The 23,822-nt window shown below is 38.6% G+C and overlaps 1 protein-coding gene across 9 annotated transcripts in view; it reads left to right on the plus strand.

The window, feature by feature from the left end:
- LOC127985738 (neural cell adhesion molecule 1) overlaps positions 1 to 23,822 on the plus strand; it is a 227,320-nt gene that overhangs the window by 152,801 nt on the left and 50,697 nt on the right. For 5 of the 9 annotated variants that reach the window (XM_052587845.1, XM_052587847.1, XM_052587848.1 and 2 more), the window contains exons 2-9: positions 215 to 289; positions 3,773 to 3,982; positions 4,491 to 4,634; positions 5,603 to 5,740; positions 6,861 to 6,978; positions 7,822 to 7,982; positions 9,738 to 9,880; positions 17,993 to 18,022. In XM_052587845.1, the coding sequence (XP_052443805.1) occupies positions 215 to 289; positions 3,773 to 3,982; positions 4,491 to 4,634; positions 5,603 to 5,740; positions 6,861 to 6,978; positions 7,822 to 7,982; positions 9,738 to 9,880; positions 17,993 to 18,022 (1,019 nt within the window). The remainder of the gene's footprint in view (positions 1 to 214; positions 290 to 3,772; positions 3,983 to 4,490; positions 4,635 to 5,602; positions 5,741 to 6,860; positions 6,979 to 7,821; positions 7,983 to 9,737; positions 9,881 to 17,992; positions 18,023 to 23,822) is intronic. The other 4 variants (XM_052587846.1, XM_052587851.1, XM_052587853.1 and 1 more) reach the window with 1 other exon arrangement.

The raw sequence follows: 23,822 nt of genomic DNA on the forward strand, positions 1-23,822 counted from the left end.
CATCTATACATTCCACAGATAGAAATGGAAAACTTCTCCAGAAAACACATAAAGAAAATTATAACAATTGATTTTTGATCAATCATTCATCCAATCAACTAACAACTCGATTTTGAAAACGAATAGTTTTGCACTTCCCTTGTTTGATTTGTGTATTGTATCAATATAGGTTATTTCTGAAATATGGATTTTTCTCTGTCCCTCTCTTTTCCAGCTGCCTTGCAAGTGGAAATCACTCCGGCCCAGGGAGAGGTCAGCGTGGGAGAGTCCAAATTCTTTTTGTGTGAAGGTAGGAAGATGACCCTCCTGTGATGAAACAAATTGTGGGGTAGGGGGGTCATGTCATTTAACCTTCACGAAGTGCTTTTGATTTCAGTCCTGCTGTCACCACTGTTCATTCCATTTAAACAAGCCCTTTCATTCTGATGGGAGGGCATGGTTGACTAAAGCTTTGATGTGCTTATTTACAGCCAGTAAATTCATTGACCTGCCTGACCTTTTCAGGAAATTCAGTGTGTGAAGTTTAGTCCTTGATTTTTGATCCAGAGGAGTTATGTCATGATTCTGCCCTCGTGTCCTTGATTTTTCCTAGTCTTGAGGCAGGATCATGACAGACCCGTGTTTTGTGTACAAGCGCATGGCCTTGTCTTTGGGCCATGTGCTTGTGTTGTCTCGTTCCCTTGCCCCGCCCCCCTTGTTAACCTAGTCGTGTCTTGATTGTCCCATCTGTGCCACCTGTCGTGTCTTGATTGTTCCCCCTATTTAGATCTCCTAGTGTGCTCTGTCTTGCGTCGGTTCATTGTGATTTGTGCGTTCCTCACCTGTGATTGAGATTTGTTCATCACTTGTGATTGTACCTGTTCCTGAAGAAGTGTTTTGTATTTCTGTGAGTGTTTGTTTATAGTTAGTGTTCCCGTGCTTTGAGTCTTTGTTTATCCCGTTAACTCAGTCCTGTTCAGTTATTTTGTATTTCCCTAGTCAGTGTTTTCCCCCTCGTGGGTTTTTGTTTTCCCCTTTTTGTGAATAAACCCCTTGTTTTGTGAAAAAAAAATAAATAAACAGGGAAGGGGAGGGGGCGGGACCACAAAGTTCATGGGGGACAGACCAGGGCAGGTGGGAGGGGTAGGAATCTTAGGAGGACAGGACGAAGGCTGACGACGGGGGGTACGGGCAGGTCTGGGTGGTGAGGGGCGGGGAGGGGTCTCGGGACAACTGACAGGGGACATGATAGGAGCAGACAAGGGACGCGGGGCAACACTTACGGGACGCGGGGCAAGACTTACGGGACGCGGGGAGACGACAGCTGGACACGGGGGAACAACATCTACTGGACACGGGACGACAACATCTACTGGACACGGGACATCTACGGGACACGGGGCAACATCTACTGGACACGGGGGGACAACAGGACACGGGACATCTACGGGACACGGGGCCACATCAACAGGATACATGACTACATCAGCAGGACACGGGGCAACACTCACGGGACACGGGGAGACGACATCTACGGGACACGGGGAGACGACATCAGGACACTCGGGATTTCTGGGGACAGGGTCTGAGGACAAGACAGGACTGACGGGGACTTCTAGGATACGGACAAGACTAGACAAATAATCAGAAAAGGCTTTAGCCGCTAAGACAATTGGCATCTCCTTACGAGATGAGATACACTGAACTAAAGTCTTTGCTGCAGAGTCGGCCGCGGCACTCTCCTGCGCTCTCACGACTGCCGACTTGCATACTGCCCTCTTCTTTGCCGGCTCGGGCACGCCAGCGCTCACCGCTGCTGGCTCGGACACGCTCACCGCTGCTGGCTCGGGCACGCCAGCGCTCACCGCTGCTGGCACGAGCACGCCAGCTCTCACCGCTGCTGGCACGGGCACGCCAGCTCTCTCCGCTGCTGGCTCGGGCACGCTCACCGCTGCTGGGTCGGGCACGCCCACCGCTGCTGGCACGGGCACGCCAGCGCTCTCCGCTGCTGGCACGAGCACGCCAGCTCTCACCGCTGCTGGCACGGGCACGCCAGCTCTCTCCGCTGCTGGCTCGGGCACGCTCACCGCTGCTGGGTCGGGCACGCCCACCGCTGCTGGCACGGGCACGCCAGCGCTCTCCGCTGCTGGCACGGGCACGCCAGCGCTCTCCGCTGCTGGCACGGGAGGAGACAGGGTCACAGGACCGGCAGGCCCCCTCTTCCTCCTCTTCCTCCTTGGGCGCGGTGCAGAGGCCACAGCTGGGTCAGAGGCGGGTTGGGGGAGTTTGGTCTCGGGCAGGGCAGTCTCGGACGCCGAAGACTCAGAAGTTGACTCCCATGAAAACCGTCTCCCTCGTTTCATGGGGAGACTGCTGGCTGAGGAGGGCACCTCAGGACTCTGGGAGGGGCTTGACTGACCCCCCAGGGTTGCCACGGCCAGGACACGACCCTCCGGGATCGCCGGCAGCTGGGTAGGTGGGGACCTCTGTGGCTCCTCCTGGGAGAGGCTCTCCCACAGCCGGGCATAATTCTGGAGGATCCACTCCCCCTCGGGCGAGTATGGGAGGGTGACCCCCTTCCTGTCTGTGGGGGATGACATCCAGCACTGCCTCCGGAACTCCAACAGGTGTTGGAGCTCGGAGGACCTCCTGCCTGCTGAGTTCCTTCTTGGTCGGTTCATTCTGTCAGGGTTTTGGTAAGGGAGGAACTCAGGTGCAGACAGGAAGTGACTAAACACAGGATTTATTTAACAAAAAGGGAAAACAAAAACCCACGAGGGGGAAAACACTGACTAGGGAAATACAAAATAACTGAACAGGACTGAGTTAACGGGATAAACAAAGACTCAAAGCACGGGAACACTAACTATAAACAAACACTCACAGAAATACAAAACACTTCTTCAGGAACAGGTACAATCACAAGTGATGAACAAATCTCAATCACAGGTGAGGAACGCACAAATCACAATGAACCGACGCAAGACAGAGCACACTAGGAGATCTAAATAGGGGGAACAATCAAGACACGACAGGTGGCACAGATGGGACAATCAAGACACGACTAGGTTAACAAGGGGGGCGGGGCAAGGGAACGAGACAACACAAGCACATGGCCCAAAGACAAGGCCATGCGCTTGTACACAAAACACGGGTCTGTCATGATCCTGCCTCAAGACTAGGAAAAATCAAGGACACGAGGGCAGAATCATGACAAGTTAAGTGTAATGTTAAAGAATGATGGTGGGTGAAAAGCAAAAACAGCTTGTATTATAAATGAAGAACACCTGAAATATTCAGAGGACTCATCAAATAGTGAGGAAAGGAAATCTGACTATATTCAGAGACATTTTATTTTATTATTATTACTTTTTTTTTTAATGTGTGAAAATATTTTATTGCACATTAACCACCTTGAATTTTTCCCTGAGTAGCACTGAAGAAAACATCAAACACTTTGAATATATTATGAATATTTTTGCTGCAGACATATTAGACAATTATTAGTGAATTGTTGAGTTTGATTCATTTTCCCTGAATCCTTTCAAACTCTGTCAGTGAACAGATTCAAAATTCCGATTCAGTGAATCACCTCTAATTACAGCATGTGATTCAATTACTGTATATATGTAAATGTTACATTCATAATAAAATCATGTCAAAATCTATCAATGTAACAGATATATGAAAGTGATTTAGTAGATAAAATCTGTTTTAGAAAATGTGTATTGCTATGTTTTATTATATTTGTTATGTTCTGCTGAGCTGATGGTCTGTCACATCTGTCTGTCAGTTACTGGAGATGCTAAGGAAATAGACTGGTTTGCACCCAGTGGGGAGAAGCTCCAGCCAGGCAGACCAGACATCAGCATCAGCAAGAATGATGAGTCCTCGTCGACGCTCACAATCTACAATGCCAACGTCGACCATGCAGGCATGTACAAGTGTGTGGCGAAAAACGGCGACGAGGAATCTGAGGGCACTGTCATCGTAAAAATATTCCGTAAGTAAAAAAATTTCCTTTAAGAGCTTATTTAGAAATCATTAGAAATGAGGAATCAAATTATACTTGACCCATTAGTAACCCCCAAGCACAATCAATCATCTGACATTTACCACAACATTAAATAACAAAACAACTGTACGCTAATAATGAAACCATAAGGTTGATACACATCAGTTTTAAACATCAACCATGCATTTTGCTAATGGAATACACTTTATATATATATATATATATATATATATATATATATATATATGTGTGTGTGTGTGTGTGTTTATATATATATATATATATATATATATATATATATATATATATATATATATATATAGTGTATATTTGTAGTTTAATATATGATTATATGATTACAATTGTTTTTTAACAATATATTTATAGATATGAATTTTCTATGAAATATATGGAATAGCAGACCAAAATGCAGATTAAGAAAATGATTTTTTGCAGCAGTGGTACAACTGACGTGCATTTCAAATGTCTTTTACAGAGAAACTCACTTTCCAAAATGCTCCAACGCCTCAAGAGTTCAACGAGGGCGATGAGGCTGACATCGTCTGTGACGTCATCAGCTCGCCGCCCCCAACAATCATCTGGAAGTTTAAAAAGACCAGAATCCAGCCTGAGACTGATGGTACAATACCACAACCAGATCTCTCTCAGTCTGTTATTTTCTTTTATTCCCTCTATGCCACACTCTTATTTCTGTTCTACATATCTTCTCTTATTTTCAAATATCTCCCATACTTTTCTCCCATATTTCCTGTCAAATTCATCCACTCTTTTGGTTAGTAAGCTCTCTTGTGCAGTGCTTGTAAACAGCAACAATAAGGACCTGACATTTTATTGTGAGAACTCCCAGTTTCATGCTGTTTTCATCTGCACTGTTTTTGTTTGTCAGTTCAAGCCTCATTTGGATGAAACTGTTTTAACCTCAGAGGGCTCCTCCCTCAGAGACCGCTGGAAGAAACGGTGACCGCAGCTCTCTGCTGTGAGACGTGAACTCACAGGCTGCTGCTAGATGAAATTTTCACTGCAAAACCACTAATTGTAGCGAAGCTTGAAAACCATACTGCTCTATGTAAATAACACATTTTCCACATTTCTCTCGTTAACCTGTTCTGTGCTCTTTTTTGATGAGTTCGGATGAAGCACAACACAACACACTTGTTACATACTACTCTTATTATTGCTCCATGATTCTTTTTTTTTTTTTTTAGTACGCAGTATCCAGTATATAATATGTAGTGTGCACTAAGTAGTAAGCAAGCACTGCATTACCAACACAGCTGGAAAGCATCTAGCTGAATTTGTCTTTTTCATCATTTTTTATATATTTCAGTACTGTTTTACTGTCTCCACGGAGCTGAAATATTATATGCACCTTTACTGTTGGTCTTGAATACCGATCGCACTGCAGAAAAGCCCATAAAGATGATTTTATACCTGGAGAAGATGTGCAGCGAGTCATTTCGCTGCCCAGCATGTAATGAGAGGCTCGTTAACATGGTCTCCTTATCTTACTCAAGAGTAATTACTGTCTCATTTTGGTTCCTTTCGTTTTTTTTTTCCCCTCTCTCTGTTTCTATCTCACAACTACAGTCCGTTTCAAGGTCTTAAGCAACAACCACCTCCAGATCCGCGGCATCAAAAAGACAGATGAGGGTGACTACACCTGCGAGGGCCGCATCATGGCCCGGGGAGAAATCGACCTCAGGGTCATCAAGGTCATTGTCAACGGTGAGGACTCGATCTCAGAGCCACCTGCGTTGTTACCTCACAGAGACACGGGAGCAGAGAGTTTATACATATTAACACCAGTGTCTCGCTACAGAATTAAATAGTAAATAAGTAAAATAGTAATTAGTAAATTACTTAAAATAGTAATTTTAAGGTAAATTACATGTTATTAATTAGTTATTAGTCAGAGGACCTCAGATGATGCTAACTCTGAATCAACAAACAGAACTAACAATTATTGCTAAATGTGTGACTGCATCATATAATAACTTAATTAATAATATTGATAGTTCATCGTCTAGCTGACTACGTCTTGTATTATTATTATTATTTTTATTTTTTCTAAAATCCTGTCAAATGTGCACAAACTACTAGCTACTACTAAATATTGTAGAAACATAATTTTCTGTAAAGTTGCCTTGTAACGATTTGTTTTGTAAAAAGCGCTATACAAATAAACTTGAATTGAATTAACTGTACTAAATAATAATAATAATAATAATACAACTTTTTATTTATTTATTTACCTACATAACCTTTTTAAATGACATTTTAATAATTTTTAATAAATTTTTGAGATAAATGTAGATTAGTCACATATTTTATTATTATTTAGAACATTTTTAGATATACTAGAAAACAATATGTAAATTCTAGAGAAAAAAAAATGTTTGGCCCTGTATTTTAGCTATAGTATGTAATAAAATATTTTCTCTTTTAAAAAGAATATTCTGTAATTATTGAAGTCTTTCCAAACCCTTATGTTGTTATTTTGTCTAGGCAACTTAAAAAAGAAGAATGTTTCAGAAATATTTAAAGCGTTTTTTTTTTTGTTTTTGTTTTTCATAATACATTCAATAACTTTATGCGAGGAACAGACCAAACTTTTGCAATGTTATTCAGTGATGACTTGCTTCAAAAACGACTTTTATAATGTTTTTATGTGCTTCTTTTATGGAGCGCATGCTTACTATGAACTGGCATTAAATGAAAATGAGTTCCACAGAATAAAATAACAGCATAAAGATTTCGGAACGAAATATGAAAAGAGTACTTCTGTCATTTTGGGGTCGTCTGTCTCTTTTAAGAATCTAAGTTCTTCTTTCTCTTCTTCTCCCAGTTCTGCCAAGTATCAGGACCCGCTACACTGAGCTCAATGCCACTGCAGACATCAACCAGTCCGTGACGTTGGCCTGTTACGCAGATGGCTACCCAGAACCCACCGTCACGTGGGCACGGTACGTGTCATTCATTTCCCTCTCTTTTTTAGCAGCCCTTTATCGGTCTGTGCCAAAACAGCACCGAAAAGTTCAGCCAAATCTCTTTGGGGAGTGCTAAGCTTTTCCCCGAATCCAGGGAGGGAGAGGGATCAGAGTTATTGAAGCTTGTAAACTAAAAGTGCTGTGAATGGCAGAGGCGCTGTTTCACCCTTTCAGCTGCCGTTAGCCGTGCTTTCAGCATGGCTTTACCTCAAACTCCAGTGACTTCTTTAACCAAGTCGTGACTGGCAGACGAATGAGAGGATGAGATCGCGTTGCCTCAGGAGAAGAAGGGATAAGAGCGCTCACCACAACCTCATTTATTTCCCTCCTTCACTGACAGTGCTGTCACTCGGGGGCCATTTGAAAATGTCGCTCAATTGCTGCTGTTACAAGCAAAAAGAGCAGGTATTTGGATCCAAACTCTGCATGACTGATTTACTGTCACAGGGAAACACAGCACACAGCATTCTTTCAAATAAAAAAGCCCATCAGCTTGATGTTTATGGCATTCAGACATTATTTACAGCTTTTATATTGGCCCTAAGACAGGAACGCGTCAAGAAGCCGAAGATGACAAAGCAGATCCGCTTTCATTTTTCTCCAGCTTCTTCCTAGACTATCAGCATCATGAGAAGCTGTGCACTGCAGGATGAAGAATCCATTTCATGGGCAGGCACACTTTCTCTCTGTATTTTCTGGTGTATGTGGAGATGAGGCATGATGTATTCATGACTTTGCCGAGCAAGTAACAGCTCCAAGGCCAAACAGTAAACCTATCCATTCTTGCGTCCTGTCTCTCACTCTCTGTCTGCCCCGCAGAGGTAATATCGTGCTGGAATCAGATGGAAAGTACAATCTGAATGAAGATGGGTCGGAGTTGACCATCAAGGACGTCACTAAGCTTGATGAAGGAGATTACCAGTGCATCGCTAGAAATAAGGCCGGAGAGAGGAGCAAGGAAGTCTCACTCAATGTGTTTGGTAAGCTGAAGAATTCTGTCACTGGAGCTGAACTGAAAACAAGTGTTTAGATATGAGTTAACAGGAAAATGGCCTTTCCATAAGAACCATACAATTTATCAGCTTAAAATCAAAATCGTGTTATTGCCTTGTGCGATTATTAAGCCGTGAAATGTTGCAATATTATTAAATGAGTATGAACTCCACGCACTGCTCGTTTCAAAGTCGTGTCATCCGTTATGTCATCTCCTACACTCTGCATGCAAAGGGCTCATGGTGAACTCATTCACTCGACTCTAATTTGTATTGCTAAATAACGACAACAAAAACATTATATTTTATGTTATAAAATTGTTTTCCAAAAAAGCAAATGAAATATATAAATGATAGGGTGGCTATGACCCTATCACAACTAAAGAGGAAAATCTTTTAGTTTCAGGAATAATGTGAATACAAGTGCCCTTCAGACAGAAATTGTTTCTTATGTGGACGTCTGTAAAAATACATTTACATGACCCCTCGAATGGCGATTTATTACACTTACAGTACAGCCCCATGATACATCCTGCATTTTATTGAATCAAATGTGTTTTATTTACAAATGTATTCGTATTATTGTGTAAAATGTATTTTCTATATATATTATTATTATGTAACATTTATTTGTATCATTCCAGGCATATTTTATAACATATTATCCTATTTATTATTTTATTAATACAAATCTCTTGGTTAAAAACAAGAAAATAGACATGCTATATAGTTCTATCTAACTATAGTCTAAAAATAATCCATATAATTGTATATAATACATATTTTAAAATTATACTGCACACCTGTTGCACAATAATGACCAATTTCAAATATGTACATGCTTTTCTTCTCTTTCGCCTGTTTGTTCTTAACAGCTTCACTCGCTGTGGTGGAGCAGTTCTGAAATATTGTTCTTGTAAATACTTTCCAGGATCTCAGCAATAAACATGCATGCAAATTACAGCAAAGTGCAACAGTTACCATACGGTATTCGGCAGTGGTCAAAAAGGATTTAATAGTGAATTTTTAATAGATTTTGCCTTGTAAACTCAGAAACCTATTAAATTACTACACGACTTTGGAGTTAGTCAAAAAACAGTAGGTAATTAATTTGGGGGTTCCACTGACTAACTCCTTCAAATGCTGAAAATACATGTAGCTTACATCCCTATGAGAAATAATTTCCATCCATATTGGGCTAAAGAGAACTTAGTTCTTAATTTTTGATCCACTGAAAGTGATCTAAATTGTTCTCTTTATAAGAACAAATGTGAATACTCCTAAAGAGTAACTATCACTATTGGTAAGAGAGCATGGGAAAAGTAACGATAACACAAAAAGCATTGGTTCCTAGTTTATAGTTTATATACACAATTTATCCTGAGAGCTGCTGTGTCAGTGCTATTCTATGCTTTTGTTCTTTATCATTGTTATTAAGTTTGCATGAATATTTTAAATGTTTGTCGCCGAGGCAAGGCAAATAAAAGTGAATCAAAGTACTACTCCATTTCACCCATTAAACAAAGTTCCTCTTTTGAATTATAAAATATAACAATGTGTTGATTAAATATTGAATGCACCCAGCCAGTGAGGCACTCTCATCTCATCAACTTAAGAGACCTGTTTTGGTTTTTCGACCACTGTAAAGGCTCAGTAATTGCATAGAGGAAAATCATTATTTCATTTCTCAGAGGAGTGTTTGTGGGCTGTTTTTTGAGTACTTGTGTGTTTATGTGCCAACAGTACAACCCAAGATCACATTTCTAGAAAACCAGACAGCGTCAGAATTGGAGGAGCAGATCACACTAACTTGCGAGGCCACAGGTGACCCCACGCCCAACATCATCTGGAGCTTCGGTCGCCGAGTCTTCACCGAGAATGAGCAGGTGCTGAGGTTGAGGGATTGGCGGTCAATGGGCAAAACAATTAGTACTAAATGCTGGAAAATACTGGTTTGATTGATATACTGGGAGAAATTTGTAAACATTTGAGTATTGTTTCTATCATGGCTATATAAAACGTAACCACATGTTATTAAGTTGGTTACAGTCATTTTACAATCAAAAAAAAAGAGAATGTCCTTTGTGTTGTTTAACCGACCTCTTTAGTTTTTATTGTTGCTAATGCTGTGAACATTTTTTTTTTTTTTACAAGGATAGGGAAACGGTTGATTTACCTTTAGAATTATTAAGAAACACCTGGATCAACTGTGCATTTATATCTGGCAATTAAATATGGTTGGCAAAAGGTTTCTAGTAAGCCATGGAAGCTGTACTGGAATGCCTGATGAGAGGCTTGTTTCAAAATCAAAGCAAACGTTTATCATGTTCAGTTAAAAAGAGAGAGTGGATTTTTGGTCGGATTTAAAAAAGAGATTCTGAGCAGATAAAAGGTCTGATGAATATCATTTTCAGTAATTAGCTATATTGATATTCACTACCGTTCGAAACTGTCAAGACTGCTGAAACTTGCATAAATGACATTTTAAAATATATTCAAATAGAAAATAAATATTTTAAATTGTAGTAATATTTCACAATATTACTGTATTTGTGATTGTATTGTGAGATTTTTACAAAAGCATAAAACATTTGTCAGTGTTTTTATTTCATTTAAAGCATTCAGTATTAAACATTTTCATGAAAAACAATCAGTATATTACGTGTAAGTTAATACGAAAAGGCTAGTGAGCTAAAGGACAGATAGTGTTTGGATATTGTCGTTGACCAGATTTGTTTTTATGTTTAATTAATGCATACATTCTGATTTAATCACCTACCTGATCAAGAAATACAGCAATTGCTCTAAAGTAGTCGAAATCAGAGTACAATAGACATTTCAAGGAGTTCTCCTGATTGCTGGAGGCCTATGCTAGTTAGTAAAAGTGAGTATTTCTGCTCTGCCGGAGACTGAACCTCTCTTATTTAGTCAAGCGCTCTACCTAGTTAACAGTCTCAATTCATATTTCATCTTAGTACAGCCATCAGATTCCATCGACAGCTGCTAAAAGCTCTTACTGCTTTTCAGCCTGATTGAGGAGCCCCCGACCACTTCAAACTTTGTTTCCTCTTCCCCTCTCTCAGGTAAACCCTAAAAAAGAAAAGCTAGGAAAATAAAAGTTTATTGTTAGAGGGATTTGGGCCTGCCATAGATCTCAGTAGGCAGGTGTGAAGTCTAGGCATGTTAACAAGTCTCTGAAGCCTGAAATCCTTTTTGGTAATACTTTAATTATATGCATCAAATCCCCAAGGCATCATGGGAATTAATCCTTGTATAAAACCCTCATGTATTATTAGAATATGCCACTGGTCACCCTGTTTTTATGCCAGCAGTCGGTAAGCGACCAGTTTGCCCTCTTCCTGCTGGTGGGCTATGTTGTGTAGGTGGGCTGTGAAAAAGCACCATATGTTTACGTGTACATCTGGCTCACTATGAAGATGATATTTGCGTGACAATAGCCTACCAGATTGGATCCTTCCCCGTGTTTGCATTGTATTATCTCTGGCTAGTCAAGCCTGTATTCATGGCTGTCAAAGGGGAAAAAACTTATTTCCAGCTGTACAGTGAAAGATTTCTTCGTTTATGATCATTTTTATCGTTGGTTCTCAGCTCAGAATGACAGACGGCTATGCTTTGTTAAGAATGATCACAGTCTTGGATATTCATGCTGCTCTGAATTGATGTCTGACTCTTGAATTCTCTTCCTGCGTTTATTGCATTGTGGTGAAAAAGGCATTACTTGGGGAAAAAAAGCTAAAAGTTGAATGCCCACTTAAAAGCATAATCTAGTTGTAAACAGTGTTAGGTTAAATGATTTTGTTCATTTTGCTGTTAGGATATAGACCTAAAACTGGATTTGAACAACCAGATACACTTAATACAGAGAGGCCAATCTTATCTTTGGCCACACTATATTCGAATCTCACTATTAACTACGACTTTTCTCTTAAAAGCTTCTAATGTGAATATTATTTATTATAAGTAAGTCAAAATGGGAGTCCAAACTGCTGATAAAAACATCACAATAATCCACAAGTAATAAATATGACTCCAGTCCATCTTGTGAATGGAAAACCTGCAGAAACTGTCAAACTATTATCTGGTAGCTGATGTTTTGGTAGGGTAACTTGACCCGCTAATGTCCAGCTTGGACTAACTAATATCTCCTGTAGAGAGCTACTGGGTTGAAAAACACATGGAGTGCTAGAACAATCAGATTTTTCCTGCAGCGTTGTAGGAGTTCATTAACACTAATATTGTTGATCTGCACTTATCTCTCACATCATCTCATCACCTCTACGGGATGTACTGATGCTTTTATGTTCACCTTCTTCATTTTCCTCATGTTCATTTTCATGTTTCACAATGATTAAAAGTGTCAACAACAAAATCAGTGTTGATTAGGTAATAGCGAAGCAGCTTACATCAGAAAAAATCATGTAAAATATTACAGGTTATATACAGGTTCCAGAATGAACCATGAGTGACTGAAGAAAATTTTAAAACTAAAAAAGGCAAATACATTTGCTAAAAAAATATAATGCAGCTTTTTAGTAGCAATGCTATTTTATTGGTTAAGTTACAGTACAGCAATGACAACAGATTTTTGTGCTTCTTTATGTTTCTGTGTCTTCACCTAATGGAATTACCTGTACTTTCAAGGATTCCAGCCAATCCGAATTAAGAATTCAGACTATAAGTATATGTGTAACTATATATATATCTTGCGATGGTTGCCCGAGGACTGCCTTAAGTGAAAAGAGCTGGCAGTGTTTAATGAGGCATACCTTAAGTCAATGGGGCCTCATCACCGCTGCCATTAAATGAAGTGCATGGTATTTAATAGTAACAATGGTCTGTGGTTATTTCTAGGTCATGTAAAGCGTGGCCAGAACAGCTATTATAGCAGGAACTCCAGCGGTGTAAAATCATTTTCATTATGTTTTTTCTATATCTAAAAAGGAATGTGGATAGGCAAATAACATGAGGCTTCAACAGTCTGTAATCAAACCAGGGATTTTAGTGGGTGAGCTGGCATATTAAAACGGATATGATGAGTCAAGAGCTTTTCTAAAGTCTCCTTAAATTCTGTCCCTCATACGTATTCTGTATTCCCAACCACAAATTTCCAACGTCTGAATAAATCAGAAATGCACAAAAACCTCAGAGAAAGGAGAGATCTGTGACTACCGAGTGAGCAGTTTCTGAACCGGACTGGAACAAACTGATCTCTCTTGAACTCTCCAAGCAAAGGCATTATGACAATGACAATTTATTTATATAGCACAATTAATTACAACTTCCGTCGACCAATGTGCTTTCCAGTAAGTCATCAAAAACAGAAAAACACACAATAAACAAACAGAAAAGTTATAAAATCATACAAATATCCCATCAGCAATACACTTTAGAAAATAGAAATGTCTTTAGCTTGGACTTAAAAATATTAAGAGAAGAAGCATGTCCAATGGATAGTGGAAAGGCGTTCCAAAGCCCGGGGTAGCAATACAGAAAGCACTCCCATGCACTTACGCTTCGACTTAGGGATAAACAATAGATCCTGGTTGGAAGAATGAAGGGATCTAGTGTATTAATACTCAGTCAATAACTCAAAGGGATAAGTAGGGGCCAAACCATTTAAAGATTTATAAACAAGGAGCAACATTTTTAAATCCACTCTAAAACAAACAGGCAACCAATGTAGTGAGCAATATGCGAGTAATATGGAGTAATATGTTCCCTCTTTTTAACCCCACTCAAGAATTGAGCTGCAGTATTTTGAACTAGCTTTAAATGGGATAAAGCTGTCTGACTAATCCCAAAATAAAGTGAGTTACACTCAGTATGAATTCCTTTTTCAAAATCTTTAAAAGACAGAAAAGGCTTGGCTGTAGATGGCGAACGCAGCTGAAAAAAGAAAGCTTTGACAGCTGAATTAATTTGATGATCAAATTTTAAGCCATCATCAAAAATGAATCCATGTTTTTTTACCCATGATTTCAAACACAGAGACATCCCGCCCAAATTCAGTTTCAGGAAATTTGAAAATTCATACAGACTAAAAACTTCCAGTTTTCTTTTCATTGAAGACTAAAATATTTAATGAAAGCCAAGTTTTCACATCTGCCAAACATGCCATAAGAGACTCAAGATCCACAGAATTGCGTTTGACAGGCAAATAAACCTGAGTGTCATCCACATAACAGTGAAAAGACAAACCATGTTTTCTAAAAATCAAGCCAAGGTGGAGAGAGAAAAGAGCAAAGGAGCAAAATAGAACCCTGGGGAACCCCACAGGGCAAAAAAAAACAAAACAATACTTGAGTAATGTTCACCCATCTTGACTGGAAAACTCCTATTTGCAAAAGTGCAATACCTCTTAAATCAACGCAATGTTCTAAACAATCTATAAGAACAGCGTGATCGACTGTATAGAAAGAGGCCATCAAATCTAATAGCACAAGTACAGTAAAATCACCCGAATCAGATGATAATAACATATCATTAAGAACCTTCAAAAGTGCAGTCCTGGTAGAATGGCATTTATGAAAACCTGACTGAAATATTTAAAACATTGAATTATCAGCTAAAAAACTTTTTTCCCAGAATCTTGGAGAAAAAAGGCAGGTTAGAAATGGGCCTAAAGTTTGTTAAAACTGATGAGTCAAGTGCGTAAACCCTAACCATGCTTTAAACATTCTGGCATAATGCCAGATTCTAAAATGCGATTAATGATGTAAGATTCTCTGTCTGTTTTCCGTTTTGCCTGTTGGATGAATGGTTATGGCAGGAGAGTTTACAAAGACAGCATGTTCTGACATAGGAGGCATGATTTTGATTGTTCATGCAGAAGTAAAGGCCATTAAAGGAAATGAAAGTTCTGTAATCATTTGGGCCAGTTGCTTCAAACCTCTTTGTTTTTGTTTTTTAGTGGGACACAAAATGAGAAAATTGTTGAATTTTATACAATAAGAGTTTACAATTACATCTACCTAGTCCAAAATGGACCAAAATATGTTAAAATAGATCCATACAATCCATATGATTCACTATATCCCAACTTTTTAGGCCTTACAATTGCTATGGATGTAAGTAGCAAGCCATTACTTACCTACATATTTACTTCACATCAAGATTCACTTTCAAATCAAAGATGGCAAAAAACCAACAAATAAATAAATACATAAAATTTGCTTTGGGTGGTAACATCTACATAAACTGTCATTCAAGTCAAAATATTATTACGACATTGTATATTATATATATATTGTATATATATAATGTTCTTCAAAATTATTAGCAACAGCATATGGGTTGAGAATGATATTGAGTGTAGAGTAAAAATGATAGAATCTTAAAATTTTGAGTGAACTATCCCTTTAAAAACAATAGCTACTCATTGTGAGTGTTACACACTGAAAATCACATTCCCAAGTACTGAGTCAAGGGACTTAACATTAAGTGAAGATGAGAACGTTTCTGTGGAGTCACTGCCCCTTCATTTATCATTTAAGCCGCTCTCACTGGGACCTAGTGAGCTGTCCTTGACACCACTACTGTATGAATCACACAATCAAAAAAAGCATTTCAGGGCTGCTAACTTATAGTGGAGTCCAGATTTCTCTAATGATAGTCTCTTAATGGCACCCCTGCTGATCTGAGGTCAATACAGTTCTTTCTATGACGCTTCTCATTTTTAGGCAGACTGTGTCTGTGCACTCAGAATCATAATAACACACCCTGCCAGGATAACCATGTTAAAATTTTAAGATTTGATTTTTTTTTTTTCATATTTGACCCTTAATTTTATATTCTTGGATTTAACAATGGACAAATAATCTTGCTGCTCTTTACAGATCAGTGTCATCCCGAAGCTGTTTATATGCATGCAGAGTGTAATAAGTCAGAGGTTTCGTTTTAAAGGTCAACAAGAGAGTCCGTGACCAGGATTGTTTTTAAGAGAAGAGGGTTGAGCTGCCAAGATAGCTGAAGCAGGTGCCAAACACAAGGTTTTAACCCCCTGTAACCTTTTGACAAGCTGTCAGTGGGCGAGTAATTAAATCAATAGTGGAAGAAAGGATGTCAAGCCACTTTAATACAAGGGTGGCCTGTAAATTCAGATGGAGTCTTTGCAGGACGGCTAAGGTTTTAATCTAATACTGTGCTAGATGGTCTTTTTCTGTAGATTCTGCCCACAGTCTAATGCAAATCGAACAGAAAAGGGAAAACTAATGGGCTTTTGAGATATACTGTAATCAATAATCACAGTTAACCAGGTTTGGTTTGAGATGCATAGTAAAGATGCATTGTTTATACAATGCTTGTAAGGAAAAAAATAACCCATAATTATTGTGCTATCAAATATTTTAAATATACCTGCTCCTAATTGGCACACAAAAAGTAAACAAAGTGTGATTTATCAATTTATATATAGCCAAACAATCTCCTCTCTAATTGGACAGTTCTTTGTTAGAATAAACTGCAAAGTAGACCAGACAGATGTAGTTAGTCAAAACTTTGGCTCCATCAGACTGATTTTAGCTGTTATCCGACAAACAGCTCAATTGATTTGCTTAGACAAACGCTTGAGCCGTTTTAAAAATCATGTCCTTTGTTCATGAGAGCCAAATGGCTTTAAATATTTAGCTGGAACTCAGCAGACTACAAGTAGTTTCTTTAATCACAAATGTCATTATTCTGCTTGATCAGTGTCAGATTTGATAATGCATCCTGAAATCCCACTTCTCTGCGGCAGATTCGCTTTTAACCAAATTGTGTGATTAGCAGTCAAAATAACAGAATGCTGCTTTCATGAAGAGCAAGCTTTCATTGAATCGCTGTCGTTGTGTCATAAGTCAAATAGGTAGGTTGGCTGCTATTCATGTCTGTTTGATTTATCAGCGGTTCGAGTCACGTCTTCAACAGCCTCTATTGTGAGTCATGCAAATTCTCGGCGATGCAATTCCAGATGTCAATCTCATTGATTGATTTTAGATTAACAAATGAGTGGAAGGTATAAAAACCTTCACTGAAAACTACTCATCACTGTCCCATTCAAAGAATAAAGGGATCTGTGTTGTCAAATGGAAGAATGGCTCTCGTTATGGCTCAAAGCTGCTGCCTGTGACTTATGGGACATAGGCGAAATGAATGTGGTGATCACAGTTAGCATCACAGGTAGTAGATCTCAGCAGACTGATGCACTCTTCAACACAGTTTAAAAGTGTGCATCATTTCATATGTATACATATTGTGTTCTTAATTATTGATGTAGTGTGGCATTTTGATGGCTTGTCAGCATGTGGGGTGGGGTGGGGGATTTACTTTTCACTTCATTTGCAAAGTCATATGCATGTGTCACCTGGAGCATTGCACCTGGATGTCTGAGCATCCACTCATGTTGTAGTCATTTGATTTCCCAGCCTGCAGCTAAATATGTCCTTTTCCATGCAGTTTGATTGTTGTTCATGTTAAAAAATGATTTGTCACACTTTGTGTGATTATGTGCCTCTCAACTAGTATCACGCTCTGGTCATAGCAAGGTCAGTTCAAGGTCATATATAGTGTTAATTTTATAATGACATATATACATTGATAAACACACACACACACACACACACACACACACACACACACACATATATATATATATATATATATATATATATATATATATATATATATATACACACACACACACACACACACACACACACAAATAAATATATTTTACTAACTACAAATAAAATGATAAAATACATAAAAAAAACATAAAATAAGTAATCATTCAGAAATCTGTTGCCTGTGAGTCTGGTACAATTAATACAAATATTTGTCTTTGATTTGTCTTAATAAAAACAAGTTGTCACCTTGGAGCTTTACAAGCTGTCTTCTCTAAATAACGTAACGTGCGTGTATGATCTAACTGACCGCCTGCTGGTTTTTTTATTTATTTATTTTTATTTCTGCCATGTTTTGCTTTGTGTTTGCCCTCCCAGGCTTCATGGACTCGACCTGAGAAACACAAGGTAGGGCTGCTACACACGTAGCCAGGATGTTCACTAATCCTAGAGAAGCTCTTTATCACGGCAGAACATCAAGTGTTGGCTCTCTTCTTCCCTTAAAATCCTGTAGACACACACACACGCCCAGACACATCACATCTGATCAAATGGCACCCCTGGTCTGCAATGATTGTTGTGTTATTTCATTTCTTTGCAGCATATTCCTCATTATTTTTCTGAATAGCTTCTGTCAACAGAAATGGGGAAGATCCTATTTAGTCTTTTTAAGCTGTGAAGTTGTTGCTGTTTTTTTTCACCTTTCTCAGCAGACCTCTTTTCCTTTACGAATTACCCTCAGACAAACTTTCTCAAGGGATTGAGGAAGAATATAAAGACTAAGGTACTTCTTTAGAGCATGAGCCAACACTCAGTGTTCTCCCATAGACTCAGACAGGGGAATGTAGCAGCACCAAAGGAGACACTAACACATATAACCAACTCCAGATTCAGACAACACAAGCCTCTGTTAACATAAATATACTAACCCTTACTGAATAAACTCAAACGCCACATGTCAGAGATGATTGCAGTTACTTTAAAGTCAATGTGAAACCCATTTTACTTCTATAATGTTGCACATTTGTGTTAAATAGGACATTTAATGATGAAAATGTAGGATGGGTCTGTTTTTTATCCATCGGGAGTTGACTAGATTGGGAAAAGCAGGCCAAATGTTCGTGAAAATGTTGCCTGTCGGTTAACATTATAGGGATGTCAATGGAGAAAAAAAAGGGACATTGTGATTACAGATTACAAAGAAGAAAACAAATAGGTTAATGGTGATTTCACGTTGACTTTAGCTGTAGATGCCCAATATGAGCAAGTGATTCCATGCTTGACTCTGAAATGTTAGACTCTCGCTTTATTCATCTGTCAGAGAGAGAATTCATCAGTGACTGCATTGCTGATTAAGAATGATTCAGATGCATATGGATTGTGTGGGAAGGTCTGTTTATCTGATCTGCTGAGATGAAAGGACACAGTTATGGGATTGCCCACACATCACTTCGTGTTTTTAATCCTCAGGAGTACAGATAAAAAGCACCATGGTTCTTTACACGTGCGCTTTTTTTTTCCAGAGTCAAAGGCATGGAAATTACTTTATTATAAGTTTTGGAATAATTAAGAGTCTGCAGTACTGTGTTGATACTTTAAACTAAAAATTCATGATTACAGTACTGACTCGAGTGTTGTGAGACTGACAGGCGGCTGCTTTTCAATGCTCTCACGTACTGTGCGTGTGCTCTTTGAAGTGCACTCGCGCCTCGCAGTAACGCTTCTCGCACAAACGGTCAAATGCTTTTCTTATTTGAAATGCTCATCATGCATGCCTAGGTGTTAATGTAAACACAATCGGTTATGTCTTTAGTGAATGCATACAGGTAGAACAAAAAAAAAATGGATGTGTGATGTGTATCAGATACTTGAAATGTAAACGGACCTGCCGCTGTCTGTTATGTTGCTACTACTAATCAGTTATGAATTTTAATAGGAAAAAGAGAAAACCACTCGATGCACACAGCTGGAAACTTTAATAGCTTTAATATACTCTCTACAATCAAACATAAGCACAAAGTTCAGCCTAAAAAAAACCTCTACAGCTCAATTTAATTACAGGCCTGCTTTTCAGACATGCACATACAGAATTAAATCAGTTTTAATGGGTTGTATCTAATAATCATGCAAGATTAGGCCAGTCATTTATTTTTCATATATTTTAAAAAGTAACTTTTTTTTTCTTTTTTTTTTAAATGAGTGTGTGCTGCCAATAAGATATCAGTATTATTTTATTAATTTCTCTACTCACATATATCTACCATGTGGTATTTTTGGGTCAGTAAGGTATGTTTGTTTTTTAAGAAGTCGCTTATTCTCATTGATGCCTGATGCCGCATTTATTTGATCAAAAGTACAGTAAAAACATAAAAAAAATAAATGCCATTACAATTAAAAATTACTGTTTTCTATTTTAATGTTTTATCATAATAAATATCATTTATTCTTTATTATTTTACTTGTCTTTCTTAATATATGTGAATATTTTTTGGATAGCTGTGATAATAAGTTTTAATTGATGAATGGAACATTTAAAAGAACAGCATTTCTTTTTCTTTTTTTAAATTAAATTCGTCTTTACTGTAAGTTTTGATCATTTTAATGTCATTGCTGAATAACAGTTCATTTCAATAAATTGGAGAAAAATGCAATGCAAAACCTCTTTTAAGATGCACTACATCAACTTTTGAAATGTACAAATATGGTTTTCATGGAATCGATTTTATTTTATGGAACTGATTTTATTGTGATTAAAACAATTGCATATATGCACACAAATCAGTGAGTGAAAAAGTGAGTGAAACATTATTTTCACACTGTGGAATCAATAGTGCTTCTCTTATATAATTCAGTTCAGCCATAGAAAGAGTACAAACAACTTTTTGGTTATTTAATTTATGAATAAATTCACCATTTTTTCTAAACTATCATAAAAAGATTTGTAAAGATCTGTACATCTCATAAATGTGGTGAATTATAGATGCTGTTTTTTAATCGATGATACATTGTACATTCATACATATACATTGGTATGCATGTACAGTATGTGACCTTGACCAAATTCAATTAGCATTCAATCTTGGATCGTCTCGAATGTAACTGCTGCAGTCCACCTCAGGGCAACTATTTCTCAACACGTCTTTCCAGGATAGGCCATTTTTATCAAAAGTTCCGATTTATTCCCTTCCGCATTTCGACACACTGTGATCCATCTTGTCTGTTCTAGAGTGCTCTTCCAGTTCTTGTTAGCGTGAAATTTGAAGTGCAGGACACCGTTTGACTCGCTTTTCCCAGCAACAGCTTTTTTTCTGACATTGTCTCTTTGTCAGTGCAGTCATACAATATGATATCCGTCACCTACTATTTTCTCCCGAGGGAAAAGAAGAAATCCATTTCGTTCACACATAAGACCTTGAATGTGAGCTCTGATTCTGTTCCGCTGTTGGTCGCCTGCTCTTTCAGGAGAAACGGATGGGCAGAATGGGGCTTCCTACGTTCTCTATTAGGAGATAAGATGCGCGCAGGCCAGTGATTGCATTTCAGTGCTGAAACCTAAGCCGAGATGTTCTCTGTCTCTTCCTCCCTACTGTTTTCTACTAAATTTGACAACAGACGAGGAGGTAGAGGCGCAGAGTGATTTGCCGGAAGCTTTCAAGGTTAACGTTCAAAGAAATTGTGAAGGTTTATATGCGACCGACCCTACGTACGCACATAAAAAAGGAGACACTCTGCATATGCGGCTTACTGTCAATTACTCTGCAACGGGAGGGGACTCGCTCGACAGCCCTGCATACTAACAGCCCTCTGAACGTGAGGCACAAGCAGGATGGAATTTATGGTCGAGACCCTGGTTGTTACTTAAAGCACTCAATCCCTCAGATCGTGACTAAGCCACCACACCTTAAATCAAGTTTGTGAATTGATTGGATTTCAGCGCCGCGTACACTCCATTCCGCTCCGCAGTCAAATTTCTCACTGACCATTGAACAGGCACTTTATAAATGAAGTGCCACTGCAGGTTTCAGAAACATCTTATTTCCCAGGCTGTCTTCGCTCGCTGTCGGGGGACCGTCTGCGGCACTGATGAAAGGTGCACGCTAATGTTCACGTTTTGCAGTGCCTTCACTAAAAGAGAAATGTGAATCATACACTGAGCAGTCTGCGGCGAGTTATTCGATGCTCAAAACAGCAGCCCATATTTCATTCAGGATGCATGTACATGCATTAGCATCATTGTCGTGCAGGTAAAACAAAGTACGCTTGGCTAAGCACGAAAAATGTAGAGCACACCCAGCTCTCCTGGGCTTATTTTATTCATTCTGCTGCACTGAATACTGCTTGTGAATGTCAGCAGTGCTTATTGTTAATATCAGGCTGGGACAGCTACACTTTTTCTCTCTAAATGACCGTCCGTGTTGAATGGGAATGGGTATCCTTGTGAATATCGTGGCCGGTAGCCTCAGCGCAGGAGTTGTATTTGTTCACTGAGTAATACGGTGTCAGCTGGCATGACTAATAAATCTATTTAAACGTGTCATGGAAGAGGCTGCACTCTCTGATTAACATGGGTCACATTATGCAAGTCAGATTCGCTCAGTCAATTAATTTTCTTGTAAATGACATGGGTGTCATTAATCTGTGGATTTCCGTTTGATTTCTTCTTTTGAAGATAACGAAGTCAAACCCGCATGTGTCAGTCACTAATGTATGGGTAACATATGAGAGTTTCATTCTCAAGGTGCTTGATTGTAAATGTGTAGCCAATTAAGTGTAACCAAATTAATATTGTATGGGTGTACTATATATGAAATAATAAATAAAGAATATATTTAAATATAAAAACTATTTTGCCTCAAGGTGAAAAAAAAAACAATGTTAAAATCTATTAATTCGCAATAAGATATGGTGACGGACACATTTCTTGATTAAATGAGTACCTCTTGAGAGATCTCCATTTTAACCTTGTGGTTCAAAATAAAAGACAAAACCTTTAAAAATAAAAATAAAAAAACGTTTTAAAGTTCAGGATTTAAAAGAAAATGGCTCTTGGAAAAACAAGCTTTCGTGGTTTTTATTAATGACAAAACAAGAACTTTATTTGTGTCATCTTACAGCATCAGTAGGTTCTTTAATAATTTCCTTTTTAAACTTTTCTTTTGCCTTCACTTAATTCTAAATGGTCATGTGATATTCGAAAAGTACAAATATTCCATGTGGCTTCTCAATTAGCATGAGCTAATAAAAGCTGCATGTTTAAGATGTCAGGAAATATTAGCAAAATGCTGTAGAAAATAGTTTTAGCGCGTCTCAGCACAGTATTTGAACTTTCCAAAAGATAACACATGTCAGATACGCATGCGTAATCACGGGTTAATGATGTGAATTTGCTCCTTTTGGAAGCTGATCTGGAGGGCCTTTTATTTGCTTTTGAAAACTAGTGAAACAACCAAGAAAACTAGCAAGAAATGCTTTGAAATGCAAACAGCACAGAGCAGGGATGAGAAACGTGCCAGCTTTTCATTGTAACAGCTGGAACTAGCATTGATTGCTGAATTCAAAGCCCCTCTAACCATAGGATCTCAGATCACCATAGTTACCAGTGATGGGCAGCAGAGTAAACGCAGTACAAGCTAAAGAGCGGGATGGAGCCACGGAGTAAAACTGTTAGCAGATTGTCCCAGCTGTGCTGTTTAAACAGGCTTTGAGGAGAAAAGGCTTTAAAGTGGCCCCTGCTGTGTGGTCCACTTCATTATTGATCCCTGCCTCACTGTCTCCTAAAATACCCCCCTGAGCCCCAGACAGAGCCTGAAACACAAAGACATGCAGTCCCTTCGACTGGCATCTGTAGTTGTGTGCAGGAATGACATAAACAAAACAAAAAACTGCATTGTTTTTCAATGATAAAAATTATAAAAATGTCATCATCTAATCTCTCTCATGTCTTTCCAAACCTGTATGACTGACCTAAAGTTATTTTTCACTAGAAAACCTTGATTTGTTTTGATTGAATCATTCTTTTGATTCAGATCTCTTTGTCGAGTCAGTTGATTCAGATTCACAAATGGACCTATGGATCCGGATGTCAAGATTTTCTTTGAGAATCTTACATTTAGTTCTGTTACATATAAAAGTCGTCAGAATGTATTCTTTTGTTTTTTTTATACTCTATAAGAAGGTCATTCAGGTTTGCAATGACAAGAGGGTCAAT

Source organism: Carassius gibelio, chromosome B21 (genome assembly GCF_023724105.1).
Source record: "Carassius gibelio isolate Cgi1373 ecotype wild population from Czech Republic chromosome B21, carGib1.2-hapl.c, whole genome shotgun sequence".
Classification (NCBI taxonomy): domain Eukaryota; kingdom Metazoa; phylum Chordata; class Actinopteri; order Cypriniformes; family Cyprinidae; genus Carassius; species Carassius gibelio.